Raw genomic sequence first — 17580 nt, 5'->3', positions numbered from 1 at the left:
ATATCAATAACATATTACAAATGTGTTTAGATTAGTGTGATTTCACATTTTTAAAATATTATATATATATATATTCCTACACATGCATAGAAAACGCGTGAAACTGTCTGCTAGAAACTATTAACAAGAGGTACCCTGGAGGAGTCGGGGCATGGGAGTAGTACCTTGACCAAGATTTTTATCGAGTATACTTCTGTATCTTTTGAATGTTTTTACAATATCATCATCATCATCATCATTATCATCATCATCATTAAGGATGAGAGGATTTAATCCTTTCTAAAAACTCATTTCATGGTAGTTGTATCTTAGAAAGTAGAATTATTTGCAGCTCCAAGAAGCTGAGTTACATGATACAGAGTTTCCTGCCTAGGCCAGTAGGAGAGCTGGCAACTCTTTGTATACATAATCAATGCCCTTCATTAAGCTGGAATATCATATTACAAAATAATTTATAAAGAGTTTCTTTTCCCGTGAAATTTGCCTATGAAGCTAGAGAATATGTACCCAAAACAATAGGAAACGCTGATAGCCTACATCAGAAGTACATCGCAATTATCATGACCATGGAAGCATATTGCCCAAAGTCATGAAGCTGTGACAGAGGAGAATACAATCATGCCATACAAGGTGGGCATGGTCACAGTGCCTGCCCGTCACAGTCCATGGCACTTGTGTTTCTTGTACCTTTTGGATGGTTGATACACTGGGCTGGGCCACCACATTATGGGCTTTGGGTGCTGCTGAAGGAATGGCTGCAGAAGTAGTGGGAGCAGATGACACTTCTTTAGGCTTCTGGATTCTGAGAAATAATTAAAATATAGATTTTAAAACAGACTTATCATTGCTTACGAAAATTCTTTCAGAAAAGCTAATAATCTCATCACTTCTCACAGTTAGGTGTAATAAAAAATCTTTGTTCAACAATATTCTGCAAATGCTTACACTTCTTTGCTACACACTTTGATAGTGTCAACAGGAAGATGATAACATGCCACTAGAGTCCTTGAGTTAGTTACTCTCAGCTGGGGACACAGGCACATTCATAACTAACTGAGATTCAAGACAAGTGCAGAAGATAATTTTTTTGAGATTTTTGTTGTTGTTGTCCTCTGTATTTTTCCTCCCCCTTCCCTTCCAAGTAAAAGGCCAGCTATAAACCGTTGCTTGTGGGATTTTGGCATGGCAGAAAGCAGAAATAGCCTGAGTCAACAAGTTCTTCAAGTTTATGCAAATTAAATTATTATTTGAAGAGCAAAAGAGCCAGGAAATATTCATAAGAAAACTGTGGAAGGGAGATTATTTTGGTTTTGCTGTGGAGAAGAGAGAGGTCTGAGAATCTTGTCCGAGAACCTGACAAGAGGGAGAACCAGAGTTCAGAGGGGTTCCCTGTCTTATTAAAGATATCAGTACCAAGCGGGTCGGGAAGCAACAAAGCGCTGGACTTGATAGGACCTTGAGGTCTGGGACCTAGGTTTCCCACCCATATTCTGTAGGGATTAATGACAGGATGGGCTTCCCTTTTGTCCAGCTGTTACCTCCTTCTGCCTCAGCTTCTTCATCTCTAAAATGGGTAAATAATAATTCTTACTTTGTAAGGATTAAATAAGGTAACTCGTGTAAGATGTTTGGAGCAGTTTAATATAAACATTATGACTATGTCTATATCTATCATCTGCACAGCTATGGAGGGGGAAAGGGATGCCCCACAATGAATGATTGAATTTTTTCCCAGCCAAGAAGGGTGGGGTCTCAGAAGCAGAATTATATAGTGATATACAAACTATCAGTGTCCCCAAAGAATCCATTTTTTTCTTCTGTAATAATAGAATTCCTGATTTCTTTACATGACCATTCCAAGTAAAGATTGGATTTCCTGACCATCATTAAGCAAGGTATGGCCACATGACTTCTCTCTGGTCATGGGACTTGAAGGATAGTGATGTATGTTATCTAAGGAGAATGATCTTAAGAAGGGAGTGGGAATGCCCTTTATTCCTTCCTAAGACTAAGATGTGAGACGAAGCTAGAAGCCAACTGGAACCCAGTGAAATGTAGAGCCACTCTATCAGCCAAATCCATATGTTTATGTAAATGGGAAATAAATATCTGTGTTAAGTTACTATTATTTTGGTGTCCTTTACACAGAACTGAAGCTAAATCCTACCTACCGGGCCGCCCAGGTGGCTCAGCAATTTAGCGCCACCTTCAGCCCAGGGCGTGATCCTGGAGATCTGGGATCAAGTCCCACATCGGGCTTCCTGCGAGGAGCCTGCTCCTCCCTCTGCCTGTGTCTCTTGTCTCTCTCTCTCTCTCTGTGTCTCTCTTGAATAAATAAATAAAAATATTTTTAAAAAAAATCCTATCTACCAAAAGCATATTTAAAGAAAATAATCAACTGAAATATTTCTTGCTTAAATTTGTATATCAAAATTCCTACCCAGTAGGCTTGTAAACCATGTTATGAGAGCCTTGAGGAAGAAGTAAGAAATGTGCAATGGAGGAGGAGTTTATTAGAGAACTTGACTGGGCCTTGAAGAATACATAGGAGTGTATGTACATTAAGCAATGATGTACATTGCTTGAGTGAGATGGGAGCAGTGTAGAGAGCCTGAGATGTCAGAAAAGCCACATTAATACTCTACTCAATCAGGCTTTATATGTCATGTTAAATTTTTTTAATGTTGTTCATTTTGTGCTTGGTTTTTATTTTCCCATAGATAATATTTTTTTTAAGTCAGGGAAATAATAGGATCAGAATTATCTTTTAGAGAATAACTGGTTGTAGTTTGGAGACTGTAAAAGAGAGAAAAGGGCTGGAGCAACTGTAAGGAGGTGACTGGCACAAAGAGTCAGGAAAGAAGGAGGAATTGCACCAAAGCCACGAGAATAAGGAAGAGAATTAAACGGGAGAAATTGTTTACTCTGGTTATGAGTTTTCATATCTGCACAAAAGCTAAAAGCAAATTATTGATCCAAGGTAAGCACACGCAAAGGATTTTAAAGAATAAGACATGACCTCTGCCCTTAAGGCGCTTTCCCTCTGTAAGGGAGGACAGAATTTGCAAACACAGTCAACAGCTCTAACCAGTCTTCCAAATGTTGCTGTTTGTTTCAGGTGATCTCAGGGAATGGATGTTCTATCTGTTTTCAGGTCCCATCCCTCTGTCACAGCTTCCTTTACCTGAAAATGCTTTTTCCTTCCTTGTTTGGGGGTGTCCACCTACTGTTCTTTTAAGACTCAGCTCAAGGTCACCAACTCTGTGAAGCCTTTCCTGATCTCTCATTCCTTCTCCAAACAATTAAGAGACCTTTGTACCAAGGCCTATATATCCTGCTCATGGTTACATCATAGTCTATTACACTTTATTACTTTTACTGTCTATATGCTTGGCATATATCTCTTGCTATATTTGTTATATATTTCCCTCTAGTAGACTGTGAACGTCTCACAGGTAGGAAGCATCTGATTTTTCTTATTATCCATTGCGTCTAATGAAGCATCTGGTATAGAGTAGGTGCTTAGTTGATGGTTGGGGAAATTAAAGAATGGAGGATATCTTTGTTCAGTATTTGGTATAATTGTTTAACAAAATGCTTATGACTTACTCAGATCACTCGCACATATAATTTAGGTTAACCAGGTTTTGTGTCCTTATGAATATTATTATTTAGTCACAAAACAAGATTTTTTTTGAAGCACTGGGCTATTTGCGTTTTACTTTATAGATATAAATATGATATAGCATGATGATATAAGTATGATGATAAGTGATATCACATTTTTAAAATATTAGGAATATTAAAATTCATCTGTTAGACAAGACTTAAAGCAAAAGAAGTAGAGTTCTCTAAATCCACTCAATACGTATTTCTTGAGGTCTACCCTTTTCAAGTTCTACTAAACCAATTAGCAGCTTTCTCAGGATCTGAGAATGTTAAAGCTATAAGATAGAAATTAGAATTACCGATTCATCTCTTCCTTGTTAGGGTCCCCTTCTGAGTCAGAAGAAGAAACCCCTGGAAAAGTAAAAACAAGACATGAAATCTTTAAGATGATAATTTTTTAAACTAGTTTCTAGGCATTTGAAGACCTATGGGACTTTAGACCTAGATATGAACTCAGTGATTTTCTACAATAACACCCAATTTTACAAATAAGAAAATAGACCCTAAGTAGTTGAAGGACTCACTCAAGGTCATATGGCTAGTTAGCGACAAAGTTCAAATTAACTGGCCCAAATGCCACATGTTCTGGTATATAAAACACCTGCCGATGCCTCTAACAGAGCAGTTTTTGCAGACATTTTATGCTGTCTGTAAATCCTCTTGCTCTTGGCCTACACAGATTAAATAAAAGGAGGGATTACATTGGATTCTAAACATTGCAGGTGTAGGTGGATGCTCTTCCGCCCAGCCCTAATATTAACAAGTCATACTTCATCTTGGGAGTGGGGGTGTTTGAAGCTCTGTTGCCAGAAATTTAAAAAATCAGCAATCCAATCTCAGCACTGATAGAAAAGCTTTGATCTTGGATTTACTTCTCAAGATAGTGAATTCCAGGAAGATATAACTGGGCTAAATCTGGAGGTATTTATTGTACTCTAAAAATTTGAGGATAAAAACATGCAACACACTTCTATCATGCATTATTCATTATTGTCATTATTCATGCATATATTCAATAAATGTTTATCAAAAATTCACTATGTATTTGGTAATACCTAAGGTATTAAAGTTATAAAAAAGAATGAAACACTCCCAGCTTTACAATCTAGTTGGTGAATGAGCCCTTATACCAAAATAATACAATATTTAAATGCTAAAACCAAGGCATACAAAAGGTATTATAGATGATAAAAGTGCTAAAAAATAGTCCTCAGAAAAACTCAGAGATGAGATAAAATGGAACAAAAACTTAGGCAGATACATAAGAAACACAAATTGATTTTGTCCCTAAAATTAGTCATGTAAATTTGACACTGATGTAAATGCCTTTCAATGCTCCCAAATAGTCTCCCTGCCTGTATCCTTGACTCTCTGAGGTATATTCTCTACCAGGAACCAGGGTAACCCCATTAAAAGCTAAGCCAGCTTGGGTCACATTTCTGCTCAGAATCCTCTACAGCTTCTCATCTCCCTCAGAGTAAAAGCCAAAGTCCTTACAATGACCTGCAAAGACCAATACAATCTGCTCACCTGCATCCTCCCACCTCTACCCCATCTTGGACTTCTGACTTCATCTGTTATTTTTTACCTTGTTTTGCTCCATCCTGGCCACATTGGTTCATCTCTATACTTAAACACAGGCTCACTTCCACCTCACGGTGTGTACTTAGTGATTTCTCCACCTGGAGTGGTTTTCCCTTGAATATACTTGTGGCTCCCTCCCTTTTTTTCCAGGGATTCACTCATATGTCACCTGATTAGTGAAGTATTCCCTGACCACCCTATCTGTAGAATTGCAGCCCCACTCCACACCCATACACATGCATGCGCTGCTAATACTCTTATAATTTCCTAAGTCATGAACATATCTTATTCTAATATTTGTCTTTGAACCCCTCAGGGCTCCTAAAACTCTTATAAACTCCTAAATCATAAGAGCACAAGAGCATCTTTTGTTCTAATGAGGTGACTCTAGATGGTTCCTAAATGAGGGCTGGTCACCAGAAAAACCAAGCCATGATTAGAAGCTCCGAATTTTCAGCCCTATCTGCCATCCTCCTGAGAAGGAAGAGGGGGTAGGAAATGGAGATAATAATTGATCATGCTACATGAGGAAGCTTCCATAAAATCCCAGCAGTATGAAGAGCTTCCAGGTTGGCAAATACATCCAGTGTAGGCACACCTCAACTCAGCAGGTATAGAAGCTCAATGCACCCCAGACCTTCTCAGACCTCACCCTATCTATCTTTTCATGTGGCTGTTCATCTGGATCCTCTATCATATCTTTTAATAAGCTGGTGAATATAAATAAGTGTCTCCCTGAGTTCTGTAAGCACTCTAGCAAATTAATTGAACTCAAAGAGGGGGTTGTTGAAACCTCTGATTTGTAGCTAAGTGAGATAGAAGTTGTGGATAACTTGGGGGACCTAATACTTGTGATTGGCATCTGAAGTGAGGCAGGAGCAGTCTTGTAGAACTAAGCCCTTAACCTCTTAGATCTGACACTGTATCCAGGTAAATAGTGAGTTAAGCTGTAGGATACCCAACCTCACACACTGCACACGTATTGGAATTGGTAATCAGAACCATTTCATATACCTCCCATATTACATATTTTATTTATTTATCTCATTTATTTTTTATCTCTCTCATTGAAGTGTAAATTCCATCTGTCCATGAACTTTTGTCTACTTGTTTCACTACTATTGTCCCCCACTGCCTAGAAGAGTGTGGTGGTACCATAGGCCTTCGATAAATATTTATTATAAGTATATGTCTTACCAGTAAGTGCTATGCTCTAAGAGTATCTTGTTTTACCTTCTATATAAATCTCGGCAGAGGTTGAATCTGTCCCATAGATGTTAGAAGCAAAGCAGGAATAGCGTCCTGTGTCTTCTTCGAAGGCTTCAGCAATGGTCAGTGAATGCAGATTTCCTGCCTGGACAATATGAATGTCTGGGGAATTTTCAAGCTCCTTGCCTTCACAGTACCACCTGCAAAGAAGGAAATATTGCACATGACTGAAGTGTGAAAATTAATTACATAGATGCTCCAGATGTTCACTAAGAAGAAAACTGTGAAAACTTGGAATCAGAACATTAAATGATATAATTTGATTATAACAATGAGAAAAGTTATCAGTATTCAGACTATACTGACACTTTATTCAGGAAATTAGAAAGTGGCTCATATTAACAATGATACAACTGAGTGGGGCACCTGGGTGGCTCAGTCGGTCAAGTGCCTGACTCTTGGCTTTGGCTCAGGTCATGAACTCAGGGTTGTGCGATGGAGCACTGAGTCAGGCTCCACGCTCAGCACAGAATCTGTTTGTCCCTCTTTCTCTGCTCCTCCCCCTGCTCTTGCACTCTCTTTTTCTCTCTAAAATAAATAAGTAAAATCTTAAAAAAAAAAAAAAAAGAATGATACAACTGAAAGAAGATGGATGAGAAAGCAAATACAAATGATCACAAGGAGAAGGGTCTTTGAGGTGGAATTTGGCTTCTCCTAAAAAGATGTATAGCTGCCTATACTATGTGTTAAGTAAATGTTCCTTTTCTTATTTGGAGAGAATCTAAGGGATATTAAAATTTCATGAGGTTGAATGCACTCATTCCCAACTATCAGATTGCATCTAACCTAGCTAAATGAAAATTATTTTGTTCCATTACTTGAGTTGTCAGAGTAATGAGGATGGGTCATATTCTTCAGTATTGGCACCACAGTGGCTAATAACCTAAGATTGTTTCTATAGGTTGGTATTTTATTTTGATCTATATATCTGAGGTTAGAAATTTTTGTTATAGTTTTTTTTTGGCTAAGAATTTACATAAAATAATACATACAACAATGTTTAGTGGTGCCTGGATGGCTCAGTCAGTTAAGGATGGCTCAGTCAGTTAAGCATCTGACTATTCATTTTGGCTCAGGTCATGATCTTGGGGTTGTGGAATCTAGCCCCACATTGGGATCCCTGATCAGTGGGGAGTCTGCTGGAGTTCTCTTTCTCTGCCCTTCCCTCTCTTTGCCTTCATGCTGCTTGCATGTGCATGTGCACTCTCTCTCTCTCTCTCTCAAATAAATAAATAAATAAATATTTAAAAATGTAGAGGTGCATAAAAAGAGAAAAAGACATAAAAACAATAAAGAAATACAATTTCTCATGTAACATGTTAGCAAAACTCTAAAAGTTTGATGAGTGTCATCCACTGTTAGTATGAATGCAAATAGTACAACCCCTATTAAAAGAATATGGCAATATCTGCCAAAATTACAGATGTGTTCATCTTTTGACCCAACAATTCCACTTATGGGAACCTTTCACACAGATACACTTGCTTGCATACAAAATGGCAAATGCACACATTACTCATTTAAGTAGTGAAAGACTGGAAACAACTTCAGTGTCCATAGCTAGGGGTCTTATGAAACAAACTGATACAGCCACATAATGGAACACTATGCAACTGTATAAAGAGATTGAGAAAGATCACTGTGCATTGATATGGAAAGAACCACAAGATATATAATTAAAAATTTAACAGGGAGGTACAGAATAGTGAATATGGAATATTTATGTAAAAAAAATGTGGGTTGTTTCGGGTTGAATTATCCTTTCTCAAAGGATATGTTGAAGTCCTAAGCCCCAGTACTTGGGAATATGACCTTATTTGGAAATAGGGTCTTTTCAGACACAATCTAGTTACAATGAAACTACTAGGATAGGTCCTAATCCAGTATGAATGGGGTTCTTTAAGAAGAGGAAAATCCTATGTGAAGACAGAGACACAGAGAGAATGGCATTTGATGGCAGAGGCAGGGATTGGAGTGAGGCAGCTACAAGCCAAGGAATGCCAAGGCCTGACAGCCACCACCATGAGCCAGAAGAGATGAGAAAGAAGTCTGCCAAGAGTCTCAAAGAGAGTATGGTCCTGGTGACACTTCGGTTTTGGACTTCTAACCTCCAAAACAGAGTTTATTTCACCCAGTTTGTGGCACTTTGTTACAATAGCCCAAGGAAACTAGCACAGGGGTGCAAAAAATAAGATATAATCATGTTGTTTGCATTTGTATAAAGAAAACTGGTAAGATTGAAATGAAAATCAAAGCTGGCTCCCTACTGGGAAGGAGGGAAAATAAGGTGGATGAACACGGATAGGAGGGAGATATCTCAGTGTACCCCTTTTTATATTGTTTTCATTTTTTGAAATAATGATTATTCATCAACATCATAATAAAAAGTAATTAAGTGAGAAGGTGTTAGGACTATTCAATGTCAAAAATCAAGGAATCCTGGCAATTGTTAATCTTTACTATAATTTCAGTTCTAACCATTCAGTGTTTTACTCTCTCCCTCTCACCATTAATAAAGCAAGATTCCAAAGCAATTCACCCGTTCGATTACTTCTTGATTTGAAAAGTCAAGCTTTTCTCTACTCTTCCAAAAATATGTCATAGTTACCCCAACATTCAAGTCTCTGCTCATGTTTTTTCTATCTAAGATTCTCTTCTTCTGCCTTTCAGCTGCTGCAAATATAACTCATCTATCAGTTTGGCTCAGATATCATCTCCTATACAAAAAATTATTACTTTTTTCTACCTTCACTTTTTTTTCTGACTTCACTTACTTTCTTCTAACTTCACTTCTTTTTTTAAAAACCTGTGCTATGTCATGCAAGGCTTGGTGATACATTGTCTTTATTATTCTCTATTTGGGGAATGTATCTTCTCCCACCAATCTGACCAGATTGTCAATTCTTTGAAGGTAGGGACAGTGCTTCATATGCTCTTGCAACATGCACAGTGCCTCGTACAGTTCTCTATAGACACTCTCCTCTGGCCATCTTATCTCATAATTTCAAATATCACCTCTATTTGGTATTACAATCAAATCTGTCTTTCTAAGCCCTGACTTCTGGATACCTTCTCCTGCCACTCTCTCTTCATTATGTTCCAACCACACTGGTCTTTTATCTACTTTGCGAACACATTGAACTATTTTCCATGTTAGGGGTTTTTGTTCTTCCTGAAATTCTCTTTTCCCCAGATCTTTGCAAAGATAGGTCCTTCTCATCAGTCAAGCAGGCCTCAGCTCAAATGTCACATCCTCGAGGATGCCTTCCCCGGCCCTCTTCCTAACGTAGCCCCCTTAGCCTCAGACACTATCATGCTACCCTCTTTTGTTGTATTCACAGTACTTGTTATCTGAAATTATCTGAAGTCAGTTCACTTTGCTATTGTTTGTACTCTCTACCCCAGCCACTAGATTGTAAAGTCCGTGACAGGACCTTATTAGTAATGTAATCTCAACACCTACGACAGTGCCCTGATACATGGCAGGTACTCAGAAAACATATGTTGGATTTGTTGAAAGACCAAATGACAGACAGGACTGATAATTAATATTTTGTAAGAATTTTATTGTTAAACTTATCAAATTCTATGCCAATTTTTGATCTGTTGTGACAGTGCTAATATATGTAGCTGCTGAAATGGGCTAATAAAATCTCCCAAGGCATAAATCTCAGTAAGACCTAGAGTAGTGGGATCCCTGGATGGCGCAGTGGTTTAGCGCCTGCCTTTGGCCCAGGGCGCGATCCTGGAGACCCGGGATCGAATCCCACGTCGGGCTCCCGGTGCATGGAGCCTGCTTCTCCTTCTGCCTGTGTCTCTGCCTCTCTCTCTCTCTCTCTCTCTGTGTGACTATCATAAATAAATAAAAATTAAAAAAATCAAATAAATAAAATCTTTAAAAATTAGGTTTTGAAAAAAAAAAAAAAAAGACCTAGAGTAGTTTAGAGGGCACCTGGGTGGCTCAGTCAGTTAAGTGTCTGCCTTTGGCTCAGGTCATGATCTCAGGGTCCTAGGATCAAGCCCCACATAGGGCTCCCTGCTCAGCGAGGAGTCTGCTTCTCCCTTTCCTTCTGCCCCTCCCCTTATTTGTCTCTCTCTCTCTCAAATAAATAAATAAAATCTAAAAAAAAAAAAAAAACCCTGAGGAGTTTATATAGCAAACCCTGAGAGCGTGTGTATTTCTAAGTACAAACAGTGAACATCCAAACATAATATATTAAGCATGTGTTTATCTTTTTAAAAAATATTTTATTTATTTATTCATGAGAGACACAGAGAGAGAGGCAGAGACATAGGCAGAGGGAGAAGCAAGCTCCATGCAGGAACCCTGATGTGGGACTCGACCCCAGCACTCTAGGACCATGCCCTGAGCCAAAGGCAGACACTCAATTGCTGAGCCACCCAGGTATCCTACACGTATTTATCTTTACTCCCCTCCTGAAATGTCCCTAAAATGAGAATAAAGGAATTTTTAAAAGGTATAAAAGCAGAAGAACCAAAACAATGAGAAGGGAGACAAGAGCAGACTGAGACCTCAAAACCTTTTGGAAAGTGGAAAGGATATTGAAGAGCCAGGAGAGTTGAAAAATCTGAAAATCAAGTGTCTGTTTCAGGATGTCAATGAAGGAAGCCAATTTGTGCTGCACAAACCTATAAGTCGGAATTTGGAGACCTAAGTTTGAGGTGTGAAAACACACTAATAACGGGGAAGAGAACTTAAAATAGAGTAACTGATTTCAAGTTTGGGAAACAAGCATGGAGATCCCCTCGGCAGATTGCATCCTGTCTTCTGAAAGTCTGAGGATGCCCTAGGAAAAGGCTGAGTGACTGGCTGCAGGAGCAGCTGCTTCATAGTAGAACAAAAGGAAGAAGGGTTCTGGAGAGATTTCTCTGGAGAGAAACAAATGGGCCTCATGGTTCAACTGCATGAAATAGAATATTTAAGAGATATTTTACAAATGTATTGGAGAATTGAGACAAATTTGTGATAGGACCACAAAACTAAGCACATAAAAAACAACAACAACAAAATAAAACACAAGACAGTAATCAATTCCAGGTCAAAAAAAGAAAGTTGTACAAGCAATGAAACAGTCATTTTACTCTACCTGATTGTCAGTGAATAATACATAGTAAGAAGAAAGTAAACATTAAATTTTATTTATTTATTTATTTATTCATTTACTTACTTACTTATTTACTTATTTATTTAAAAGAGAGATGGAGAGAGTGGGCCAGACACCAGGTAGATCTCACAACCCTGAGATCATGACCTGAGCTGAAATCAAAAGTTGACCAACAGCCACTCAGGCGCCACACATAAAATATTTTTTAAACAACACTGTAATTTGATTATATTGAGGTAGTGAAGGAACATAGCAACAAAGGTGCTGGTTTAGTAAAGGGGTGCTGAACCGCCATCTTCAGGAATCAGAAGTCAACAGAAAATAGTATCAATATGCCAAGCAACAGTAGTACAATCAGAACACAGTGATTCTCAAAGTGTAGTTCACTTTCCATGAAGACAAAGCTATTTTTATAGAGTATTAAAATATTTGCTGTGATGCCTGGGTGGCTCAGAGGTTTAGTGCCTGCCTTCTGCCCAGGGCATGATCCTGGAGTCCTGAGATGGAGTCCTACATCGGGCTCCTTGTGTGGAGCCTGCTTCTCCCTCTGCCTATGTCTCTGCCTCTCTCTCTCTCTCTCTCTGTGTCTCTCACGAATAAATAAATAAAAATCTTAAATGAAATAAAATATTTGCCTTTTCACTGTGTTTACATTTATACTGATGGTGCAAAAAAAAAAAAAAAAAAACAGTGAGTAAAGCTGTGGTGCTTAGGAGTAAAAATCAAGGCACTGCCAAAAATTGACTTATGGTCACTGTGTTCCTCACTTCCACACACTCAGTTAAAAGAAAAAATTTCAGGGGACACCTGGGTGGCTCAGCGGTTGGGCGTCTGCCTTTGGCTCAAGTCGTGATTTGTGGGGTCCCGGGATTGAGTCCCACATCGGGGTCCCTGCTTCTCCCTCTGCCTGAGTCTCTGCCTCTCTCTCTCTCTCTATCTCATGAATAAATAAATAAAATATTTTTTAAAAAATTTTAATTTCAAATTCACTTAAAAATGTCCTCAGTGAAGCAGTGCAAATTATGACTTTCATTCAATCTCAGCCATATCTTTCTAACATTCTGGGTGGTGAAGTGGAAAGTAGCATAAAGCATTTCTACACATTTCTTGTGTGATTTTTTTTTTTAGTGGAACTAAGCATTAAATGCATGAAACCATAATTGAACTTGAAAGAATAATGACAAATTATGGTTATTCAGACTTGGGTATCTGGCAGATGTTTTCTCAGAAATGAATGAGATAAACCTGTTGTTTCAAGTAAAAATAACTGATACTTTTATTGCCAATGAAAAAATTGGAGCTTTCAAGGAAAAATTAAAGTTTTGGAAAACTTGTATCCCCCACTGGAATTTAGGGTTTCCCCATACTTAAAGGGGAAGTACCATACTTACTTTTTGATAAAACCAAATGATGATATTAACAAATGTGTTTTTTAAATATTAAATAATAAAATGTGTCAATATTTGGAAAATCTGCATTACTCATTTTCCAGATTACCAGTGCATGATACTATCCATTCAAAGTTCAAGATGTACAAAGGGTTTTAGTATAGCAGAGTACAAAAGTTCATTGGTATGGTTTCAGATTTCACATTGTGACTAATCTTCTAGAAACCACTGCTAGATGAATTTTGATGTAGTACTAAGCAGGAATAGCCACATTATTCGAAAAAGCCACTGAAATATTTGTTCTGTTTCCAATTACATACCTGGACAAGGCCAGATTTTAAAGTTTACTTCAACCCAAACAGCATATTACACCAAACTGAATGTAGAAACAAATATGAGTATCTTAGCACTCTTCTATTTAGTTAGACATTAAGGAGATTTGCAAGAAATAGAAAAGAATGCTACTCTTCTCATTAAATTTTTTTTGGAAAGTAGTTATTTTTCATAAAATTATTTATATTAGCATGTTCATTATGGTTACTTAAAAATGAGTAAGAAATAACTACTTAAAATATTTCTCAGTTTTAATTTCCTTTTTTTTTTTTTAAAGATTTTATTTATTTATTTGAAAAGAGAGAGTGACAGACCACAAACAGGGAGAGCTGCAGGCAGAGGGAGAAGAAGCAGACATTTCACTGAGCAGGGAGCCAGATGCGGGGCTCAATCCCAGGACCCTGGGATCATAACCTGAGCCAAAGGTAGATTCTTAGTTGACTGAGCCAGCCAGGCACTCCCCAGTTTTAATTTTTAATATGATAATTATAGATATAACTCACATAGACAAAACCTCTTTTGGGCTTTGGTAACTTTTAAGACTGTAAAACGGTCCTGAGAACAAAAAAGTATGAGAACTACTGGAGTATTATTTAGAAATCTAGAGGTAAATAGACAGGAAACTGCAAAAAGTTGAAATTGGTCTGTTCTTTAATGTTATTTGACTTTGTAAGCACTGTACTTGTATTAATTTGATAAAGTAAATAGGAATAACTATTTCAAAACAAATAAACAAATACCTTCTCTTATATAAACATTATAAGGTTATGTTATTTCTTTAGTTAATGTTTTTCTTCCTTACCAAAACGAGAGTGGAAACATCTAGAGCAATTGGACAGCCAGAAGGCGATAAGTGGAATGATTCAAATGCCCAAACTCTCTGTCAGAAGCGTTTTTGTCCTACTCAGATGGCAAGAGATCTTCAGCCAGTCCCAAAGAATAATCAGTAACCGTCACTCTGACTTTAACACCATGACCCACTCAGAAATAATGCACTGGTCAGGCTGTCTTCTAAAAAAGTATTAAAATTTATCCAGCTACCCAGAAGACTTTTGAGGATAAGAAGGGAAACACACTCTCTTCAAACATCTATCCATGTTAGGGAATGCTTTCACAGAAATGCCCTGCCCAAGGTACGTGTTTTAGAACGCCAAAGCCTCATGACACAGAATGACAGTGGTGCCAGACGTGATTCATGGCTCAGCAGAAATGAGTCAGTGATCTGGGAAAATAAGGCAGGTCAAATGAAAAAGAAGGACCCAGCTTTCATGCACTCAGGACAGCTTGCCAGATCTGCTCATTTGGTTAGCTACCAAGCCTGGGACTGAAGACGCTGAAGAAACGCATTTTTCAGATAAAACTGGATTTTTGGTTACTGCTGTTAGGTTACTATTTTATCAAAAATATGACTTGGATAAATGTTATGACTCATTGCTTTAGCACATTAACAACTTCTAAATGTAATTTGGATGTGTTATTCTGACTCACCAGCAATAATGCTCATTAAAAGGATGATTACTCAGACCATTTCTTTAGCCCTGCCCCAGCCTTTCCAATGTCCCTATCCTACCTCTTATTATTCATTATTCCCTCTCCATGTTTGTTTCCTTTGCTAACCTAGATATCCCTTACAATTATACAGTGGTTTGTAGATTTAATTGTTTAATATTTCTCTCCCTTACTGAACAGTAAACACCACAGGGCGGAGGTAATCATGTTTGTTTTGTTTATCACTTGTTTATTTGATTCCTGGCACAGTGGATGACACATCAGAGCTGCTCCAAAAAATGTTTGCTGTATAGATGTTAAATGAGTGAATTCAAATTAGGATTATTATAACATCAAGCCTGTTTTGCTTTCACTTTTCAAGAAGTTTGGGGGTAAAAAAGAACTTTCCTTGAATTGCGTTTACCCAGCTTTGTCTAAGAATGCCGATCTCCTATGTGAAGGGTGTAGGGCCTAAAAGAGACAAAGGTAGTATTTTTACTTCATGACATCCTCAGCTTTCTCCATGTAGTAAAGTTACTCTTCCCCAGGCAGAGTGCACTGGACTCTGGATTATATGGAACAATAAGATAATAGTAGGCATTTTTTTAATAAAACTCAAACTTATGTTGGTTTTTGCAACACAATTTGGTGTTTTGTACATCCTGTTTGCTACTGAGTTAACAAACTCAAGTGTTCATGACCAGGATGTATTTCGATCACAGGGCTGTGGGAGTACAAGGGGGAGGATATGCCTATGTTTGAAATTTTATTAAAATTTACTGAGTTCTTCCAGATGGAAACTTATTGGTAACTTAAGAAAAACATAAGTAAGCACTTGGTAAATACCAAGATACCAAGACCTAGCCAATTTTAATAATAAAAGTGAGGATTAATAAAGTGAAAATGAAAATGATCCCTAAGATAATTTTTAAAGGAGTAGGGTAGGGCTGATTGGAAACTTTTTATTGTTTCCTTCTGGAATTCTTACCTTTGCTTTTTCTGATAGTACTTGTTACTAAATTACTACATAATTTTACTTTTTTATTAAATTTACTGTGTATCATCTATTTCCTTCATCACAACTAAAATAGAATATGACAGGAAACTTTGCTTTATCTACTAATGAATTTCAAGTGCCTGGAATAGTTCCTGTTGCACAGTGAGTGCTGAACGAATTTTTATTGAATGAATAAACAAATGAGCATACTAAATTTTTTACTTTTGTTGATAAAACGTACTCGAATCTTTGCAATATTGTATATTTTAAAGTATAATTTTTTTTCTTTTCTTCTGTTTACTATGTTAATCTTTCTTTCAGAATAAATTTTTCTATTCATTCAATTTGGAACCACTTTGATGGTGTTGATTTTGTTTATTCCAAGAAATCAAATTTGCCTTAACATTATAAAATAAATAAAATAAATATTCTTTACCATATCAAGGAATAAAGGGAAAATCATATAATGATTTCAATAGATGCAGAAAAATGTTTTATAAAATTCCACATCCACTCAGGATTTAAAAAAAAGTCTTACTCTTCCTAAAAGAAACCTACAACAAAATCTTATGTCAGGGTGAAAAATGGAAAGTATTGCCTTTAAGATAAACAAGACTAGAATACCTAGTGTCATTATTTCTTTTCAACATTGTACTGGAGGGCTTAGCCAGTTCAATAAGCCAAGAAAATGAAATATAAGATACAGGACCAGAAAGGAAGAATGCTGCTCCCAAATTATAGAAAATCTCTAGAATGTAGCAAGGTTGTTGGTTAGAAAAGCCAATATACAACAGTTGATTGCATTTCTCTATATAACAAACATAGAAGCAATTTTTTAAAAAAGCTATCATCTATATAGTATGAAAATGAGGTACTTATGGATAAATCTAGCTAAAGATTTGTTAAGACTCAGAAAAAATTATTGAGGCTTATTACTTAGGTAATCTAAATAGATGGGGAAATATAGTATGACCCTGAATATGAAACATCAATATATTATTTTAGTTTTTTTTTTTTTAAGATTTTATTTATTTATTCATGAGAGACAGAGAGAGAGAGAGGCAGAGACACAGGCAGTCTCCATGCAGGGAGCCTGACGTGGGACTCCATCTGGGGCGGGACTCGATCCAGGGTCTCCAGGATCACACCCTGGGCTGAAGGCGGCGCTAAACCCCTGAGCTACCCGGTTTGCCCTATTTTAGTTTTTAAAAAGATCTATTTATTTATTTTGAGAGAGAGAGAGAGAGAATGAGAGGGCAAAGAGGCAAAGGGAGAGGTAAAGAGAGAATCTCAGGTCAACTCCCTAGCAAGTGCAGAGCCCAATGTGGGGCTGGATCTCACAACCCTGAGATCATGACCTGAACTGAAATCAAGAGTCAGAAGCATAACCGACAGAGCCACCCAGGGGACCCAAAGCCTCAATATTTTAAAGATGTCAAATTCTCCCTAAATTGACCTACAGATTTAGTGCAGTCCCCCAAATCTTAATAAATTAAAAAAATTCTTATGGTATTTGACAAGATGGTTCTAAAATGCATATTGTAGAGGAAAACACCAAGAAGAACTAAAAATCCTTAAAAGGAAAAAGCTAGAAATATGAATTATGAAAACTCTATGGCAATGAAATAAATAAATGACAGGAAAGGAATAGAAAGCCCAGAGCTAAATCCACATGTTTATGGAATTTTGACTTAGATGGAGCTGGCATTATAGGTCAGTGGGAGGA

General features: G+C 37.3%; 1 protein-coding gene across 6 annotated transcripts in view; it reads right to left on the bottom strand.

Moving 5' to 3' along the window:
• MYPN (myopalladin) overlaps window positions 1–17580 on the bottom strand; it is a 110199-nt gene that overhangs the window by 55768 nt on the left and 36851 nt on the right. For all 6 annotated transcript variants that reach the window (XM_072823302.1, XM_072823305.1, XM_072823303.1 and 3 more), the window contains 3 exons: window positions 6487–6662; window positions 3969–4020; window positions 688–802 (listed from right to left, as the gene is read on the bottom strand). In XM_072823302.1, the coding sequence (XP_072679403.1) occupies window positions 688–802; window positions 3969–4020; window positions 6487–6662 (343 nt within the window). The remainder of the gene's footprint in view (window positions 1–687; window positions 803–3968; window positions 4021–6486; window positions 6663–17580) is intronic.

Source organism: Canis lupus, chromosome 4 (assembly GCF_048164855.1).
Source record: "Canis lupus baileyi chromosome 4, mCanLup2.hap1, whole genome shotgun sequence".
Lineage (NCBI taxonomy): Eukaryota > Metazoa > Chordata > Mammalia > Carnivora > Canidae > Canis > Canis lupus.
Note: the sequence above shows the minus strand (reverse complement) of the source record. Positions and strands in the feature narration are given on the sequence as shown.